Source organism: Leptonotus elevatus, chromosome 6, assembly GCF_054856555.1.
Source record: "Leptonotus elevatus isolate MCC_2025b chromosome 6, RoL_Lele_1.0, whole genome shotgun sequence".
Lineage (NCBI taxonomy): Eukaryota > Metazoa > Chordata > Actinopteri > Syngnathiformes > Syngnathidae > Leptonotus > Leptonotus elevatus.
This window is the reverse complement of record NC_141244.1, coordinates 9,800,769-9,817,992: the sequence shown is the minus strand read 5'-3', so window position 1 is coordinate 9,817,992 and position 17,224 is coordinate 9,800,769. Positions and strand designations below refer to the sequence as shown.

Sequence of the window (17,224 nt, the reverse complement as noted above, 5' to 3'; positions counted from 1 at the left end):
AATCCTGTCTTGTTTCCTTTTGTAGCAAGTTTATCCCCAGTGTTGGTTTGTTACTTTGAATCTTGTTTTTGGACATTGTAAATGTATTTTTGTTTTGATTATTCCAAAGTGCCTTGTATCTGTATCACCTCCCGCGCAAAGTCAGCTGAGATAGACTTCAGTGGTCCAAACGAGGACAAGACGGATAGAAAAAAGGTTAGAGGTCTCTCTCTGGAGATGTTACAAAGTCGTTTATTGTCATGTTATCAGCTTTTGACTTTATCCAGTGCGCTTCAGGTGCATTATTGACCCAGTTCTTTCAGATTTTGAGTCTAACTTATAGCGCCAAAGTGCAGTGCTGGGAAGTGTACTGTACTTTTGTTCTATTTCTGAGGACTTTTTACTTCTACAAAGAACTCCCTACATTTGAAAACGGGTATTTCTATTACGAAAACAGGCTTTTTCCTTTTTCCAACGCCCACATATGACAACACAATGTGAAAAAGAGATCAATAGAGTGAAATACAGTCAACCGTATTTAAAATTGGGATCTATTGAGTGATTGAGCTTTTTCAAGTGTGCTGTATCGTTTTTCTCTGCAGAATTCGCCACATCTTGTCGTGAACAGATAATACAATACTTTAATGAACTAGGAATGAATGTCAGGCAACAGTGTGTACATCACAGATAACAGCGAAGAAAATAGGTTGAAGGTTACGACGAGTGGAGCACCAAAAATTTCCACCAATGTGACCTTTCCACAGCTTTATCATCAGTTGGTTATCATCCGACAGGTAGTATATGTGCTGATTTGCGATGTAATCTATGTTGTCTTGTATCCAATATCTTTTGAAATCAGCACTGGATTTTACGTATAGAAATAATACTAACTATACATACGATTAACAGTAACCTTGTATTGCTTAATTTGACATGAATTAGCCCCACGCATTGATTGCCCAAGGTTCCATAGTAATTATATTTATATGTGAAAAACTGGTTTTATGCTTTTGAGCGGTCTTCTAGACATTTACCTGCTTTTCCCAGTAAACTTAAGCAGAGTGTAAAAGCTATAGCCAACACCCCAAAAGAATGGTAGAAATATTATCTAGCGTTTTTGTAGCTATTTGAATTGTTCAGCAAAAAACATCCACATCAGCCAGAATTGCTTGTTACTTCAAGCGGAGTAAACACACATGCTGATTAAAAAAAAAAAAGGTGAGCAGTAGAGGTGGGAATCTTTGAATGTCTCACGATTCGATTCGATTTTTGTGTGTGCGATTCGATTCAGAAAGATTTTTGATTCAAAATGATTTGATTGACAGATTTTTGCTTCAATTTATAGATGTTCAAGGAATCGTAATGATCTACTCCAGTCTGACTCGCTAATGCTAATTAGCGCGCTACTCGCGGCACTTTTATCACTCATAAGAACGCTGCAAAAAAACAACTTCTATTGGAATAACTTTTTCCTTCTACTCTCTAATGTGGCTACAACTTAACAGTGTATCAGACCGCGTGGAACCACACTGCCCCCAAGTGGCCAAATCGGGTACAGCATGAACAGCACTCCCAATGAAGGCACACATAAACAAAGGGAAGACAGTATAAAATCATTTAAATAAATAGATTTTGGGACATTTAAAATCGATTCGGAATCGTACTAAATGAGAATCGATTTTTTTGGCACACCCTTAGTGAGACCCACTGAATTCTGATTGGCTACTATATAAAAGGCACGAAGGGAAGATATGAGAAGATATGACCATTCCAAATAATTAAGTATATTAGGGTTAGGATTCGGGTGGGTTAGTGGGAACTTAAGTCAGATACTGCTGGCTCGTACCTGAATGCATCAGCCAATCATATTACAGCGCGCCTGTCCTCTCTCGAACCCGAGTGGGATTCATAATAGAATTAGCTGAAGAAATAGACGCTAATTAATCTAGCTGTTTGGCCTATCTGGTAATATTACATTATTATTATTGCAGTAGATGACTTACAAACACGCGGAAGAGCTAGAGCACATCCCAACTAACCGAGTGAATTAGTAAGTTGCTCTCAGTAAGCAATATTATCCACTACATTTATTGAGCAGCATTATGTAACCGTATTTGTGGTATTCCTTGCAAAGGTTCAATTCCTGGGTTTGTAAGCCTTACATTTACATAACCGCTTAACCTCAAAGTGCCATAAAAACACATAATGGCTCCGGCTCATAAATGTCTGTTACTGTATAGCTACAGTCTAAATGTCAGCATTGAAGCACAAGTAGGTTAACTAAGGAAATTGTAAACGCTGTTGTACTGAATGTCTTCCCTGCTGCTCTTGAATGGTTACAGTTGTTATGAATGTGGTGGTTCGACGGCTGTCCTCCATTGACATATATATGCAGATTATACTGCATTTTGATGAAGTATGCAGCATATAGGTGTGTCGTGCACATTTTTAGGGGTGCGAATAAATCGACCCCCAAAATGTTAAAGATCTTTTTATATTTTTGTTTTTCACAAACTAAAAGTTTGTTTAAAAAAAACATTATAGTTATAAAAAATGCACACAAAGGTGAAATGCTTTATTTTAATGACAAAAATGCAGTTAACCCCCTTTGCTTAAAAAATGGTTTGATCCACCTCAACCCTCCCATAAGCCGTAAGCTATACCTTGCTTTAAGATATGTGACAAATTTCTTCTTCTCAACATATTATTACCAGGCTGCTTTTTGCTTTGTTTGCTAAGCAGGAGTTAGCTGAAGTTTTTTTCTTCTTCTTAAATTAGGAAATGTTACAGGTGGTCAAACAGTAGACTTTGGACAAGAGTATTTACTTGGGGGAAAAATACGGTAGTAAAGATTTACTAAAAAAAATATTTTTTTTGAAATCACTCAAGGGTTGCAGTACAAACCCATAAGCTTGAGATTGGGAGACAGTCACCTGAGCCTACTGTGAGGTAATAAATTGCTGGTGTCAGGCAGAATACTCATTCCTCCAAAAGGAGCTTGTTTTTGTGGCCTCCTTTTGAGTGAAATACTATAAGTGCCCTCTTTGATTGGAATGAGGGAAACATGCTTATGTGATGTGTTAATATTTAAGCCGATAGCTCTGTTATTGTCTAGTTATATTATATTTAGTTATTCATTTTACCACTTTTACATCTATAATTGTCTATACTCACATTCAAAACCACACAGACACTTAACATATACACTTTGAAGAAATGTGTTACACTATTTTACTCACTGTAGGGGGTTGGTTATCTCCAGAAACATGCATACCGTCAATGTTGAGGAGCACCTGTAACAAAAGATGTCCTTCACTTGCACCGATAAAAATGACTTTGTGCCCCTGTAAATATTACCTTGGTTTCATAATTATATTTACTAATTTTTTTCAGTTATTCACAGTTAATTAAAAACATTAGATATATATTGAATGTGCTACTTGTTTTTTCTGTGTAATGTTTTTACAGCAAATGCTGAAATACATTTTAAATCGATTTTCGATTAAGAACGATTTTTTATTCAAAATGATTTGATTGACTGATATTTGCTTCAATTTATAGATGTTCAAGGAAGCGTAATGATCTACTCCAGTCTGACTCGCTAATGCTAAAAATTGATTTTGGGACATTTAAAATCGATTCTGAATCATACTAAATGAGAATCGCGATTTTTATGAGAATAGATTTTTTTGGGCACACCCTAATTACACTATGTATGTACACTAACGTAATATATTAGTGTACTTTTAATTAATTTAATTATTATTAAATAATTTTTTCTTGCTTAATGCCATCCAGGAAACAGAACTTTGACTTGTGTGTATTATACAGTTCCCAATTTATATATTGTCTTGCTTAACACTTAACCTGTATCATTTTTCATTTCAATTTGTTTGCAACAAATTAAACTTTGGAGTTGTCATTTTTTTCTGCAATTTGGTTAATTTATTATAAAAGAATCCTGTTGTGGCACCGGGGTAGATGGTGAGAGCGGATCCCAAAACACGCAGACCACTCGTTACAAATTAACACAACCGAGGACACGCAAAAGGCAAGGAGAAAAATAAACATTAACAAAAAACGCTTGCTTACAAAAAGCAAGGAATGACAGCAAATACGGTTTCACACAAAATCACTCAGGTGTTGGAATAAAAAAAAAAAAAAGAACAAAAACACAGAGGCCTAAGAGCTGAGCCATGACAGTCCCCCCCACCCTCTTAAATGGACGCCCCCTGGCGGACCACCTGGTTTCGAGGGGTGAGCTGAGTGGAAATCGTGCAGGAGGTACCGATCCAAGATTCAGGAGCGGGGGACCCACTGCCGCTCTTACGGCTTGTAGCCCTCCCAGTCGAGCAGATACTGGACACCCCTGCCCCGTCGTCTGGAGTCCAGGATCTCTCTGACCGTGTAGATAGGGTCGCCGTCGAGGAGTCGTGGTGGCGGAGGAGTCACTAGAGTGGGAGCCAAGTCACTGGAGACAACAGGCTTCAACTGGGAGACACGGAATACTGGTGGGTGGACCTTCATGGTTGGCGGGAGACGAAGTTTCATGGCCGCGGGATTTACAACATTCTCTATCTCAAAAGGCCAAGCGTAACGCTGCCCCAGCTTCTTGGCCCCGCCCGCTACCCGCAAGTTCCGAGTGGACAGCCATACCGTGTCTCCCGTGGCGTAGTCTGGTGCTGGGCGGCGGCGCCGGTCAGCGATGGCTTGGTTTTGGACCGCAGTTCGGGACAAAGCGGCTCTGGTGTCCTGCCAGACTCTGTGGGCTCGGCGGAGGTGCAGTTGCACTGACGGGAGGTCCACTTGTATCCGTAAGCGGCCTCGAACGGAGATCGACCTGTGGCTGAGGAGAACAATGTGTTGTGCGCATACTCAACCCAGGCTCGGTGTGACGACCTGGATGCGGGGGACTCCATGCACACACATCGTAGCGCCGCTTCGAGGTCCTGATTCAGGCGTTCTGTTTGGCTGTTGGTTTGTGGGTTGTAACCTGATGACAAGCTCGTGGTGGCCCCTAGCGCTCTGCAGAACCGCTTCCAGACCTGCGACACAAACTGCGGTCCTCGGTCGGAGACCAAGTCGAGGGAAAGCCATGGATCCGAAACACATGCTTAATCAACACTTTGGCTGTCTCAAATGCGGATGGCAACTTGGACAAGGCCACAAAATGGTCTAACTTGGAAAATCTATCAGTTATGATCACGGAATTCCCTCGTGATATCGGCAGTCCAGTGATGAAGTCCACTGCAATGTGGGACCAAGGGCGTGAAGGTATCGGAAGGGGCCGCAGTAGCCCGGCATGTGCTTGGTGGGATGCCTTCCCACAGGCGACACAAGCCCCCACAAGCCACCAGAACCTTTGATCCACCAAAAAATGCGTGCGGCGGACTCCGAGATGGCACGCAAGGTTTCACTCATGTCCCCATCTTAAAACGTCCGTGTGTATCTGAGGAGGCACAAATAACTTCCCGCAGGGAACCTCCCTCGGCACCTGGATACCCGCCAGTGCGTCAGTGGCTCTCCGTTTAATGTCCCATTGCAGCATCCCCACAATGCACCGCTCTGGCAGAATCTATTCTGGGTCCACGGCTTCGGTGGCAAGGTTGTGGATACGTGACAAGGCATCAGGTTTGCCCCTGCGATAACTTAGAACAATCTGATTCCACTGAAATGAGACCTTTTTGGATGTAAGCCTCGTTAGAGGTTCTGCCCTTTGACTATAGTTGCGGATAAACCGCCGGTAAAAATTGGCAAACCCTCGGAACCTCTGCAGCTGCTTCCTTGATGTCACAGTGGGCCAATTCACCACAGCCTGAATCTTGGCTGGATCGGCTCTAAGTTGACCCCTCTCCACTATGAAGCCCAGGAACGGGACCGATTCTGGGTGAAACTCACATTTCTTGGCTTACATACAGTCGATGTTCTTGGAGATTGCGTGAAAATATCAGAATGTCATCCAGATACACGAAGCAGAATTGATCCAGCATGTCTCCTAAATTCGGGGTAGGTTGTTTGTAATTGTGTTTTGTAATTTGAGTGACTGTTTTGCTTCTTTTTTTTTTCAAAACTAAACAAAAGGACTTTCTTTAACATGATCTGTCATTGGTTTATTAGAGGCTTGGTGAATGACTCGTTGTCATGTTCGCCTCCCATTGCAGAGGATGCGAGACTGAATCCGGGCTTTGGCCTTATGGGTGGAGTTTGCATGGTTTCCCCGTGCTTCGCCGGTCTCCTCCCACATTCCGAAAAACATACATGGCAGATTTATTGAAGTAACTAAATTGTCCCTAGGTGTGAGTATGAATGGTTGTTCATATACTAAATAAGCAATGGCTATGACCTAATTACAATAACTAAACATTACTACATTATAGAAATAAACTTTATAATTACGTTTAGTAAGAGTTACTTAATATTTTCCTTAAGTAATCAATCTTTAGTTGCATGTAAATGTTACTTAGTTCTGTTGAGTGCGATATACTTGATATTGAGCAGTAGAATGTACTTAATGGGAGTGAGTGCAAATACTTGGGAGAATTTTTTAAAAGTAAATCTTACAAGTTTTTTTTTTTTTTTGCAGTGTGCTAAGTGCTCCTCTATGTGTGTATTGTTCTGACAGAACAGCAATCTAATCATCAAATCTTCGAAGCGACCCGTTCTATGTTGGCCAAACGCTGAAACAAAACAAAACAAAACTATGATTTGGATAATCATAAAGTGGCTACTTTGAGGCCCCGCCCCCTGCCACCGTTCAAGTTCCAATCAGAGCGCGGTTAAAAGCCTGCAGGCGCTCGAACGCCTCACACAACCTGTTGACGACAAGCCAGAAGTAAAGACGTTCACTTGAGGCGCAGACATGGAGAAAGATGCTCGACCCAACTGGGATAGCCCCTTGCAGTTTGTGTTGGCTTGTGTTTCTTATGCGGTCGGACTGGGGAACGTTTGGCGATTCCCGTACCTGTGCCAGATGCACGGCGGAGGTGAGACCTGACGATGTCACTTTTTTTTAATTTAAATCTCCTTTTTGTTACGGTGGCTTGTTGCCTATTGAAGTAATAGTGGCATGTCTTCTTATCCCTAAAACCATCAAGCTCGGATGTTCTTGTCATAATCCCATTTTTAGTTTGACACCCACTGCCTTATACGAGCGGTTAAAACAACCCGACGCCAAATAGAGACCCGAAATATTGATTTGTTTATAAACATGAGTCCAAAAATTGAAACATTAAATAGGGATGTGCTTGTGAAAATAAGCAGCTCGTTTGTTTACATGTTCCTAAATACTGTATAACCTATAGTATATAAGGGATAAATTGGTCACAACAGATCAAATAAAACATTTCATAAACAATACCATTAGGCATTTAGCGTCTTCTTAAAATGCTGATATAAATTCAATATACTACTTGAAAAATGGGGGTAAAATGGGGGCGTTAATATAAAATAATTATGGAATTTTTTTTGGGAGCTGTAGGGGGTGGGGGAACTCTCTGTTGAGGTAAGGTAAGTGTATGTCGAAACATCAAATTTTAAACTCAGAAAATCATCCAAATGTACTTTATATTACCTGACTAGGCTCATCTTTTTTTTTCTTCCAATGAGCATTATTATATTAATTATATACACCAATATAATGTACTTATAGCTTTGTTTTATCAATAATATATTAAGATTTATTTTCTCATTAAGGCTAAATAATTTCTACCTCCTTATTGTGAGGTGTCCATTTGAATTTATGCTGAAATATGGTTCTTTGCCCAACTACTGGTGGGTCACCAAAGCGGAAACCCCCACTCCCCCCACTAATAGATCACATAATACAAGTCAATGAATGAAAAGTTAACTTACCTGTCGACATCAGTATTCCAAGCCTTCTGAGTAAAAATTCAATTTGAACCTTTAACACCAGTAAACCAAACTCAGTCACGTGTCAACAAACATGGAAGCGTGATGAACACCAGTTTAGATTTGATAGAATTTAATTTACACGCTCACACTTCCAGTAATGTCAGGATGGTGGATTGTAAATTTCCCAAACAAATCCTTTCCAGAGTGCGAGTTGATACAAAGTTGAAGTGGGCTGTAAACCTCAATAACATGTCATAAACTATAGGGCCGAACCATGAAGTGACGCTGCAAATGAATGAGCTCTTTACAGCGTGCAGCCTCCCACCTGTTTAAGCAGCACACAGTAGAGCTCGGCGATAAGACTTAATGACATAACCGTTTCACTGATACAAAAACAAAACAAGAGCAGCATGAAATTGTCGAGAAAATAGAACGTTTAATTTCACGCCACGTCATACTATTACTATTATAATATGGTGTTTAAAAATGGAAATGTGTGTCTAGATAGATCACTAGGTGTGACCAGCTCAGTGCACTAGTGGTAGAGTGTCTGCCCTGGGAGGTTGTGGGTTCAATCCCTAGCCAAAGACTATAAAAATGGGACCCATTTGCCTCCCTGCTAGACACTCAGCATTATGGGTTGAAATTGGGGGGGTTAGATCACCAAACGATTTCCAAGCACCGCCCCTGCTGCTGCTCACCTCTCCCTCAGGTGATGGGTTCAAGTGCGGGGAACGAATTTCACCCCACTTAAGTGGGTGTGACAATCAGTGGTACTTTTGTCATGTCAGCCTCTAACGCAGATGAATCAATATCTTGGTCAGAATGACCAATTTGTATCGGTTGGCCCAATCACCAATTGGTATTGGTTGAAAACACCTACCATTCTAGAGTGGTTGTTTTAACCAAAGGATCTGTCGGACTACCAGCTAGATTGGTCAAATTGAACCTTTTCTTTTTTGTAAATTTGACGAATCCATTTTTAACTCATTTACTCTCATTGACGGCTATAGACGTCAAAAATTAATTTGAACTATTTCTATTAGTTAAATTTTTTTCCCACTTGTTAAAAGGAGTATGGAAACCTAGAATTGGTTTTATTGTACATTTAGAACAGATATCAAATTTGTGATTAATCGTGAGTTAACTAGTGAAGTCATGCGATTAACTACGATTAAAAATTTTAATCGCCTGACGCTCCTAATTTTTAATAATCTTTTCTTTCTTTTTTTAAATTGCGTCAGGCGATTAAAATTCTTAATTTTAATTAATTGCATGACTTCAGTAGTTAACTCACAATTAATCACAAATGTTACATCTGTTCTAAATGTACACAAACAAATTCTAGGTTTTCATACTTTTAACAAAAGTGGAAAAAAAAAGTTAAATTAATAGAAATAGTTCAAATGAATTTTTGACGTCTATAGCCGTCAATGGCAGTGAATGAGTTAATGTGTGGTTTTAATCCCAGCCGTGGAACAGTGGCAACAGTGTTGAATTTGAAAGTATTTATTGGCGATGACTTTTAATGAACCCATTTCAAAGATTCCGTCCTGTCAGGGTTCGTACTGGTGATGTGGACTGAAGCGCAGAGAAGCAGGGCGTGGTGGCAAAGGTGCTCCAAAAAGTAATTTGTTGAACAAGAACAAAAAGGCACACAAGGTGCTTCAGTAGTCCAAATGAAGACATACATGGTAAGGACATATGCATAGACAAGACTGGACAATGAACTGAAACTAAAGCAGGAACTAAATACACACACTAACGAGACAAAAGACACCTGGACAAGACACACGTGGCTGAGGGAGCTGATTGGACGACACCAGGGCCCGAGATGACAAGCACAGGTGGACATGATAAAACTTGAGACATTGACAACAAGGCGGATATGACAACAATCGAGCCAACTAAACCAAATCAAACAAAGCACAGATCATCACAAACAGTGTATTGTATGTTATCTGCATATCGTTATCTTTGTTAGTTTTATAACAAAGAACATTTCCCGTAGCAGCGTCATGTCAAAAGAACCTGCATGTAGCCAAAACACGTGTCACAGATTTTCACTGTAGGTATCGTATTGCTCACTCGGAAGTCACATGAGTTCATTAGTATCTTTTGAGTTAATTGTTAATTATGTCAAAGTTCACAAGATAAAACTCTGAAAGGTTTATTGAAGAGCTACTTGTGGTAGATAATAAAGCTGCAAGGGAATCCGCAAGACACTAAATTGTATTCACCCCCTTTTCATACTGCATATAGAACCAAGTAAAGACCGTATTTAATTGTGCTTTCCTCCAACAGGGGGTTTCTTGATTCCATATCTGCTGATGCTGTTCATTGAGGGTGTGCCTTTATTCTACATGGAGCTTGCCATTGGTCAAAAGATGCGCTTGGGAAGCATTGGAGCCTGGTCGGCCATTAACCCGTATTTGGGAGGTGTGGGTAAGTACTTGAAACAGATATATTAGCATTACAGTTTACAGCTACATAACCAAATAGCTTTTGTAAATCTCACAAAAAGGAGTATACCGTTCACATTTCTACAGATATTTCATTGTATCTTTTCATGGGACAACAGTAAAGAAATAACACTTTGACACAAGCAGATGAAGGACACGGATTATTGGAACCGTGTCCTGTGGTCTGATGAGACCGAGATAAACTTATTTTGTTCTTTTGGAAACTGGGCCTCAGGGCTGTATTCCAACATGATAACGACCACAAACGCACCTCTGAAATGACCACTAAGGGTAAAGGTGATGGACTGACCAAGCATGTCTCCACACCTAAACCCTATTGAACATCTCTGGGGAATCCTCGTTAAATTTAGAGGAGGTGGAGGAGCTTGAGGTCTTGAATATTTGCCAGCTCCATTATGTTGTCATGGAGGAGTGGAAAAGGATGGCACTGGCAACCTGTGAAGCTCTTGTGAACTCCTTGCCCAAGAGAGTTAAGGCAGTGCTGGAAAATAATGGTGGTCACACAAAATGTTGACACTTTCACTTAGGGGTGTGCTCACTTTTGTTGCCAGGAGTGTTTTGAGTTATTTTGAAGGAACGATAAATGTACACTGTTATCAGTTCATCATGCTGAGAGGCTCGGTGCAAATTTTTTTTTTCAGCCAAGCTACTATAAGTGGAATATGCAAATTTCACTGTGCGAACGCATGCGCCTGATTGGTGGACTGTTTCCACGGACGTGTTAGAAGAGTTTGATTCCTGTGTCTTGCCTGCATATGCAAATTTGACACTCGTTCCTGGTTGGCTGCTCCCATCGGCTTCCTCGAGTGTCAGTTTTGTATGTTGTGTTTACAAACAGCAATGGAAAAACGTATAACAGCACTTTTAACTTCGTTAACTTAATCCACGAGCTATCCACCTTTTTCTTAAATTCCAACTCACATCACGTCAACGGGACTCATCGTGACACACACAGCGTCACTTTTGTTAGCTATTGTAGATGCCAAGTCAGCTGTGTGCATAGATGACAACATTTTGGGATGACAGCTAATTATGCTGCATACAATGGATGATGAACGACGCCCAGGTGGCGGTGATTACTTTTCTAGAGCAAGAATCATCTTTATTGTCGTGAACACACGCATATGAGCTTTGTCCTCTTCATTTAACATATATGTAGTGATTCTCCTCACTTCTAGCCATTGTCTTTGGGCAATACATTTTTTTTAAATAAAGTATAACTCTGTTGAAAAAAAATCTACACATTTAAAAGAAAAAAATCTTAAATCTCTCATTTCAGGCCTTGCTAGTGTTGTGGCATCCTTGTATCTTTGCCTCTACTACAACGTCATCAATGCATGGAGTTTCTGGTACCTGTTTAATTCATTTCAAGTGAGTTACTAAATAACTTACTGGATATAATTCAATTCTGTATGGAATTCTGAACTCATCAGGACATAAACAATAACCATTCACTGGTTTGCATTCACAGTCTGTCCTGCCCTGGTCAGATTGTCCTGTTAATTTCAACCGGACAGGACCAGTAGAAGAGTGCCAAAAGGCTTCTTCAACGCAGTACTTCTTTTTTCGAGAAACGCTGCACATTTCGTCTTCTATCGAAGAGAATGGAGGCATTCAAACAAGCCAGGCGTTGTGTCTCCTGCTGGCCTGGGTGATTACATACCTCTTCATTATCCATGGAGTAAAGTCATCTGGGAAGGTAGGAGAAGTACACACATGCGCCTCAAGCGCAAGCGTAACAATAACATAACTACTGTAAAACAAAACAAAAATTGCTCTGCTTTTGATAAGCATGGATAGAAAAGTGGGTGGAACTTACTGGAACTGTGCTGAATTGGTTCAAATATAACTTGCAAGATAGGGACTACTTTGTTTCAATTGATAGTCATGAGCGAACAAGGTTCACATGCGGTGTTCCACAAGATTCCCTTCTTGGACCACTTTTATGAAGCACCACAACAACACCAACATCTCTTATCATACATATGCAGATGAGACGCAACTTTACATTTCAGTGTCGTCATCATCATCATCATCATCATCATCATCACATGACTATAGTCCCTTACTTTCATTAATTAAGTGTATTCATCAAATCATAAAATGGCTGGACCAACATTTTCTCCAGCTCAATCCAGACAAGACAGAAGATTGTTTTTGGCCCCAGAAATGAAAGGTCCAAGATCAACGCTCACATTGAAGGTTACAAGTCAAGCCAGAAATCTTGTGTAATTATTGACTCAGACCTGAATTCAACCAATTAAAAATTACTGTTAAATCTGCTTATTACAACCTGAAAAACAAATATAGCTCAATAAAAAACAAACATTCAAAGCCCTTTCAAAAAAAAAGAAAACTAAAACTGCTTTGTATTTTCAGTAGGCCAGATAACTGGTGTCTATACAGGCAGCTGCAGCTGATCCAAAATGCTGTTGCCAGAGATCTTACAAACACCAGGAAAATGGATCACACCTGTCCTCAAATCACTGCACTGGCTCCCTGTCAGTCGAAGAATAGATTTGAACTCATTCACTGCCATTGACGTCGAAAATTAATTTGAACCATTTCTATTAGTTTAACATTTTTTTCCACTTTTGTTAACAAGAGTGTGAAAACCTAGAATTTTTTTTATTGTACATTTAGAACAGATATAAAATTTGTGATTAATCGCGAGTTAACTAGTCAAGTCATGCGATTAATTACAATTAAATAATTTAATCACTTGACGCCCCTAATTTTTAATGATCTTTTTTTTTTTTTTCGCGTCAGGCGATTAAAAATTTCAATTGTAATTAATCACATAACTTCAATAATTAACTCACAATTAATCACACATTTTATATCTGTTCTAAATGTACAATAAAAAAAAAACTTTTTTAAGTTTTCATATTTATTAACAAAAGTGGAAAAAGTGGAAAATTAATAGAAATATTTCAAATGAATTTTTTACATCTATAGCCGTCACTGGCAGTGAATGAGTTAAAAGATGGTCTAATAATCTCTAAATGGTCTTTGACCAAAATACATTTGAGATGTATGATCTATGAAGCATTCAGACTTCTCATGTTATCTAGGTTGATGCTTGGTTTGAATCATTTTAGTAGAATTATTTTAGATTATTTGATCAAGTCGTATAATAAGTTGTCTCTCTTTGCGTAATGCTTTTAAATGTTTTATGTAAAGCACTTTGAGCTGCCTTGTACATAAAGTGTGCTCTACAAATAAACTGGCCTTGCTTAGAATCCCCCAAAACGAGCGCAGCATTAATTCTTCAAAAGATTAACAGGATGAAAATGTTGTTGTTTGCCTCTGTCTGCAGGTGGTTTACTTCACTGCCACATTTCCCTATGTGGTCCTCTTTATCTACCTCATCAGGGGTTTGACTCTTCCTGGTGCCATCCATGGTATCACGTACATGTTCACCCCCAAGGTAACAATGTCAAAATGATGCCATTGTGAAATGATATTTAGACAAACAAACAAAAACCTGACGGCATATATGTTTCTAATTCTGTGTTATATACATATTGACCCGTATGTGTACATGTTTGTAGATGGAAGAACTGACCAATCCCACGGCATGGATAAATGCTGCCACTCAGATTTTTTTCTCTCTGGGTTTGGGATTTGGCTCGCTGATAGCGTTTTCCAGCTACAATCAGTACAACAACAATTTTGAGCGTCAGGCCTTCATTGTCTCCTTCATCAACAGTGCGACCTCCATCTTCGCTTCCATTGTCACCTTTTCAATCTATGGATTTAAAGCCACAGTTAACTATGAGAACTGCCTGGAGAGGTGAGTATGTTTTGCTCATTGTCGTGTGTGTGTGATTGATGATCCAAAGTTTGATCTTGGTTATTAATACAACCAAATGAAATATGATGCTAGTCCTAGGTTAGTAGTGTTACTGTTTAGTACTTGTCCAAAGTCCTTGTTTAAGGAGTAAACAGTTCTATGCTGTCTTTTCTTCCAGGACGCGCATATTGCTGCTAAATACCTTTAATCTGGCAGAGGACACTATCAACGCGGACAATGTGTTTGACTGGATTACGACCCTCAATGCAACATACCCGGAGCAGTTTGCTGAACTTGGCAATAAACTGGAAACCTGTGACCTAAACGATGAACTAGACACGGTATGTTCTTCATCATTCGTTGTGTTACAACACAATCAATGCTTCTTTGTTTTTATTCATGCATGGTTAGTGCCTGATATAGTTAGGAGACTCTTTAAAAAAGTGCTCCCGTGCTGATGCATGTGTCAATTTTTGCATAGGTAACCAACCAACCAATTGCCAATCAATTTAGCCCTACACTTTTCATTCTTGGTGGAGGTATTCAGCAATTATTTTTCACATCTAAATGTCTATTGGCATGCTCTTGTCTGTGAATTAAAATACATACATTGATGAAGACCACAATCCTCTTGAAAAGTGCAAGACCTGCAAACAAATATGTTCTAAAACGCTTGGTAAATGTAGCCCAGTTCTTATTGGGTGGTTAGGGACATTGATTTGTTGGTTCTTGTCAGACAGAGGTCATTCTGAACCATCAAGAGTCTTTAGAAACGTATTGCAGAAATGTGAAATAAAAGAATTGCAGTCATTCAAGTTATAAAATGTACTGGTTATCTGCAACATGATTCAGATTCTGAATATTTATTGTCATTGTCACAAGGGAACAACGAAACTTCGTTTGGAGCATCCATACAGAAGAGTTGGTAAAGTGGAAAATCACACAAAATAAATACCCATAAAATAACCCAGTGTAAACATTCGACGCAGTATAGGACATTGTACAACAAAGACTAAGCGCAACTTAAGGTCTTGTCATTAATAAAGTGCAGAGCAGAAATATTCAGATACCTGAGATGACATCGTGCATCAGCGCAAAACCGGATCGTTTAATCAAATATTATAGTCGTCAAAACGTTGAGTAAGAAGGATAAATGGAAAAAGGGAGAAGCGACATTCTGCAACAATGCAAACCGGTTCAAAGTTATTGTTGTTTTTATTGTCCATAAAGGGGAGGCAGAGAGGGAAAAGGAGCAGAGTTCAGTAACCTCACAGCCTGTGGATACAGACTGTTGGCCAGTCTTGATGTTCTGGCCCGTATGGATCTGTAAATCCCTGAGAGCAGCAGGTGGAAAAAGTGGTGAGCCACCGGACGGTGCTGGTCCCGTAGGATGTTGCGCAGTCTACTCAAACAGCGAGTGGAGTAGATGGCGCTGATCTCAGGGAGAGGCGTTCCCAATGATTCCCCCAGCAGCTTTCACCACCCGCTGGAGAGTCTGCTGGTCATCGTCGGCAAACTTGATGATGAGGTTGGACGGAGAGGAGGCAGAGCAGTCATGAGCGTACAGGGTATAGAGCAGAGGGCTCAGAACACACCCTTGAGGGGCACCGGTATTGATGACAAGGGTGGAGGAGGTGTTTTTGCCCACTCTGACGCTCTGCGTGCGGTTGGTTAAAAAGTCCACAGTCCAATTGCACAGGGTGGTGTTGAGTCCCATTTGGTGGAGTTTGAATGGCCGGATGGTGTTAAAGGCCGAGCTGTAGTCCACAAAGAGGAGCCGTGCAACGTTGTTTTTATCCAAGCCGCTGCGTTTATGCGCGACACCTTCTGTTGATAACTGCCAAGGGAGCAGTAGGTCACAGAAAAACAACAACCATTGGAAAATGTCATATTTGTAGTGACACGTGAAAGAAGCATCTTCTTAACATTTGGTTGATGTGGTAGGGACATATCCTTATCAAGGAATCGCCAAGGTTCTTAAGAGTAATTCCAAACCAAACTACCTGTTGAGTAGCTGCAATATTTCTGAACATTTACGATGTTGCGAAGCGCCAAGTACAATAATAATTAATTTTTTAAATCTAAAGTTTAATTGTAAAAATCAAGTCATCCGGATTTCTGCAACTTGATGACACTAAAAGTTTGATGAACAGATAAGTCTTGTCAGATTATAGTGACACAACGTTAGGTGTCATATCCTTAACAATGAACATTTATTAGTGTGTTGGGATCACTGTGGTGAAACATCGCGAACAGTAATAGTCAAAGCGAAGACCCTTGTGAAATTCAACATATTTACATTTGCACCTTTTTGTTCCAGCACTTTCAAGATGGCAATGATTTTGCAAATATGGCTTGGATTATTTAAATATTGTGGATCATTAATGTTTGAATCATTTTATATGGCAATGTTTCTGCTGCCTGTGCCACATGCATTGAAATTGCTTGAAATTGAAAATGCTTGTAGCACGAGTGAAAATCAAATCAATGCTTTTATTATCTTGATACTTCATACTCATTGAATTGAGGGACTATTTCCAGTACTAAACAAGAACAAGAACAAGAACAAAACTATTGGAATCCAAACCAAGATGCCTGCGTTACATGATCATGTATGATATACAGCCACAATTACAGCAAGAGTCGTTTGATGCATGCCAGTAGTTACCCTTTACCACTTCTTTCTTGAGTAAAGTCCATCTTAATAAACAATCTTCTAAGGGGCCAAATCAAGATTGATTGGAGTCATAAACTCTTATCACTAAACTCTCTCTCTCTCTGGCTCTCTCTCGTCTGTTTCAGGCAGTCGAAGGAGTTGGTCTTGCTTTCATTGTGTACAGTGAAGCCATTCAAAACATGCCCCTGCCTCAGTTATGGTCAGTGCTGTACTTCTTCATGCTTCTGCTTCTGGGATTGGGCAGCATGCTGGGCAACTTGACTGCCATCACCACACCACTACGAGACTTTAAGATACTGTCCAATGTTAGTAATGAGGTGTTAAACGGTAAGACTTGGGTACACATATGTTGATACACATTTTTAGTTCTTTAGTAATTAAAGGATCTGTATAGTTTTAGTCAAGCCTTTCAAATGATGTGAAATGTTCCTGGTTATT

The 17,224-nt window shown here is 39.9% G+C and overlaps 2 protein-coding genes across 3 annotated transcripts in view; one reads left to right on the top strand and one right to left on the bottom strand.

The window, feature by feature from the left end:
• The first annotated feature begins 6,775 nt into the window (after positions 1 to 6,775).
• Positions 6,776 to 17,224, top strand: part of LOC147171991 (sodium- and chloride-dependent transporter XTRP3-like) — a 14,133-nt gene continuing 3,684 nt past the window's right edge. The window contains exons 1-8 of the mRNA XM_086077453.1: positions 6,776 to 6,962; positions 10,135 to 10,275; positions 11,593 to 11,684; positions 11,785 to 12,012; positions 13,633 to 13,743; positions 13,868 to 14,109; positions 14,288 to 14,450; positions 16,912 to 17,113. Of these exons, the coding sequence (XP_085933579.1) occupies positions 6,839 to 6,962; positions 10,135 to 10,275; positions 11,593 to 11,684; positions 11,785 to 12,012; positions 13,633 to 13,743; positions 13,868 to 14,109; positions 14,288 to 14,450; positions 16,912 to 17,113 (1,303 nt within the window). The 5' untranslated portion in view covers positions 6,776 to 6,838. The remainder of the gene's footprint in view (positions 6,963 to 10,134; positions 10,276 to 11,592; positions 11,685 to 11,784; positions 12,013 to 13,632; positions 13,744 to 13,867; positions 14,110 to 14,287; positions 14,451 to 16,911; positions 17,114 to 17,224) is intronic.
• Positions 14,817 to 17,224, bottom strand: part of LOC147171989 (sodium- and chloride-dependent transporter XTRP3A-like) — a 25,178-nt gene continuing 22,770 nt past the window's right edge. The window contains exon 13 of one of the 2 annotated variants that reach the window (XR_015095296.1): positions 14,817 to 15,946. The gene's annotated coding sequence lies outside the window, so the exon portion shown is untranslated. The remainder of the gene's footprint in view (positions 15,947 to 17,224) is intronic. The other variant, XR_015095297.1, reaches the window with a different exon arrangement.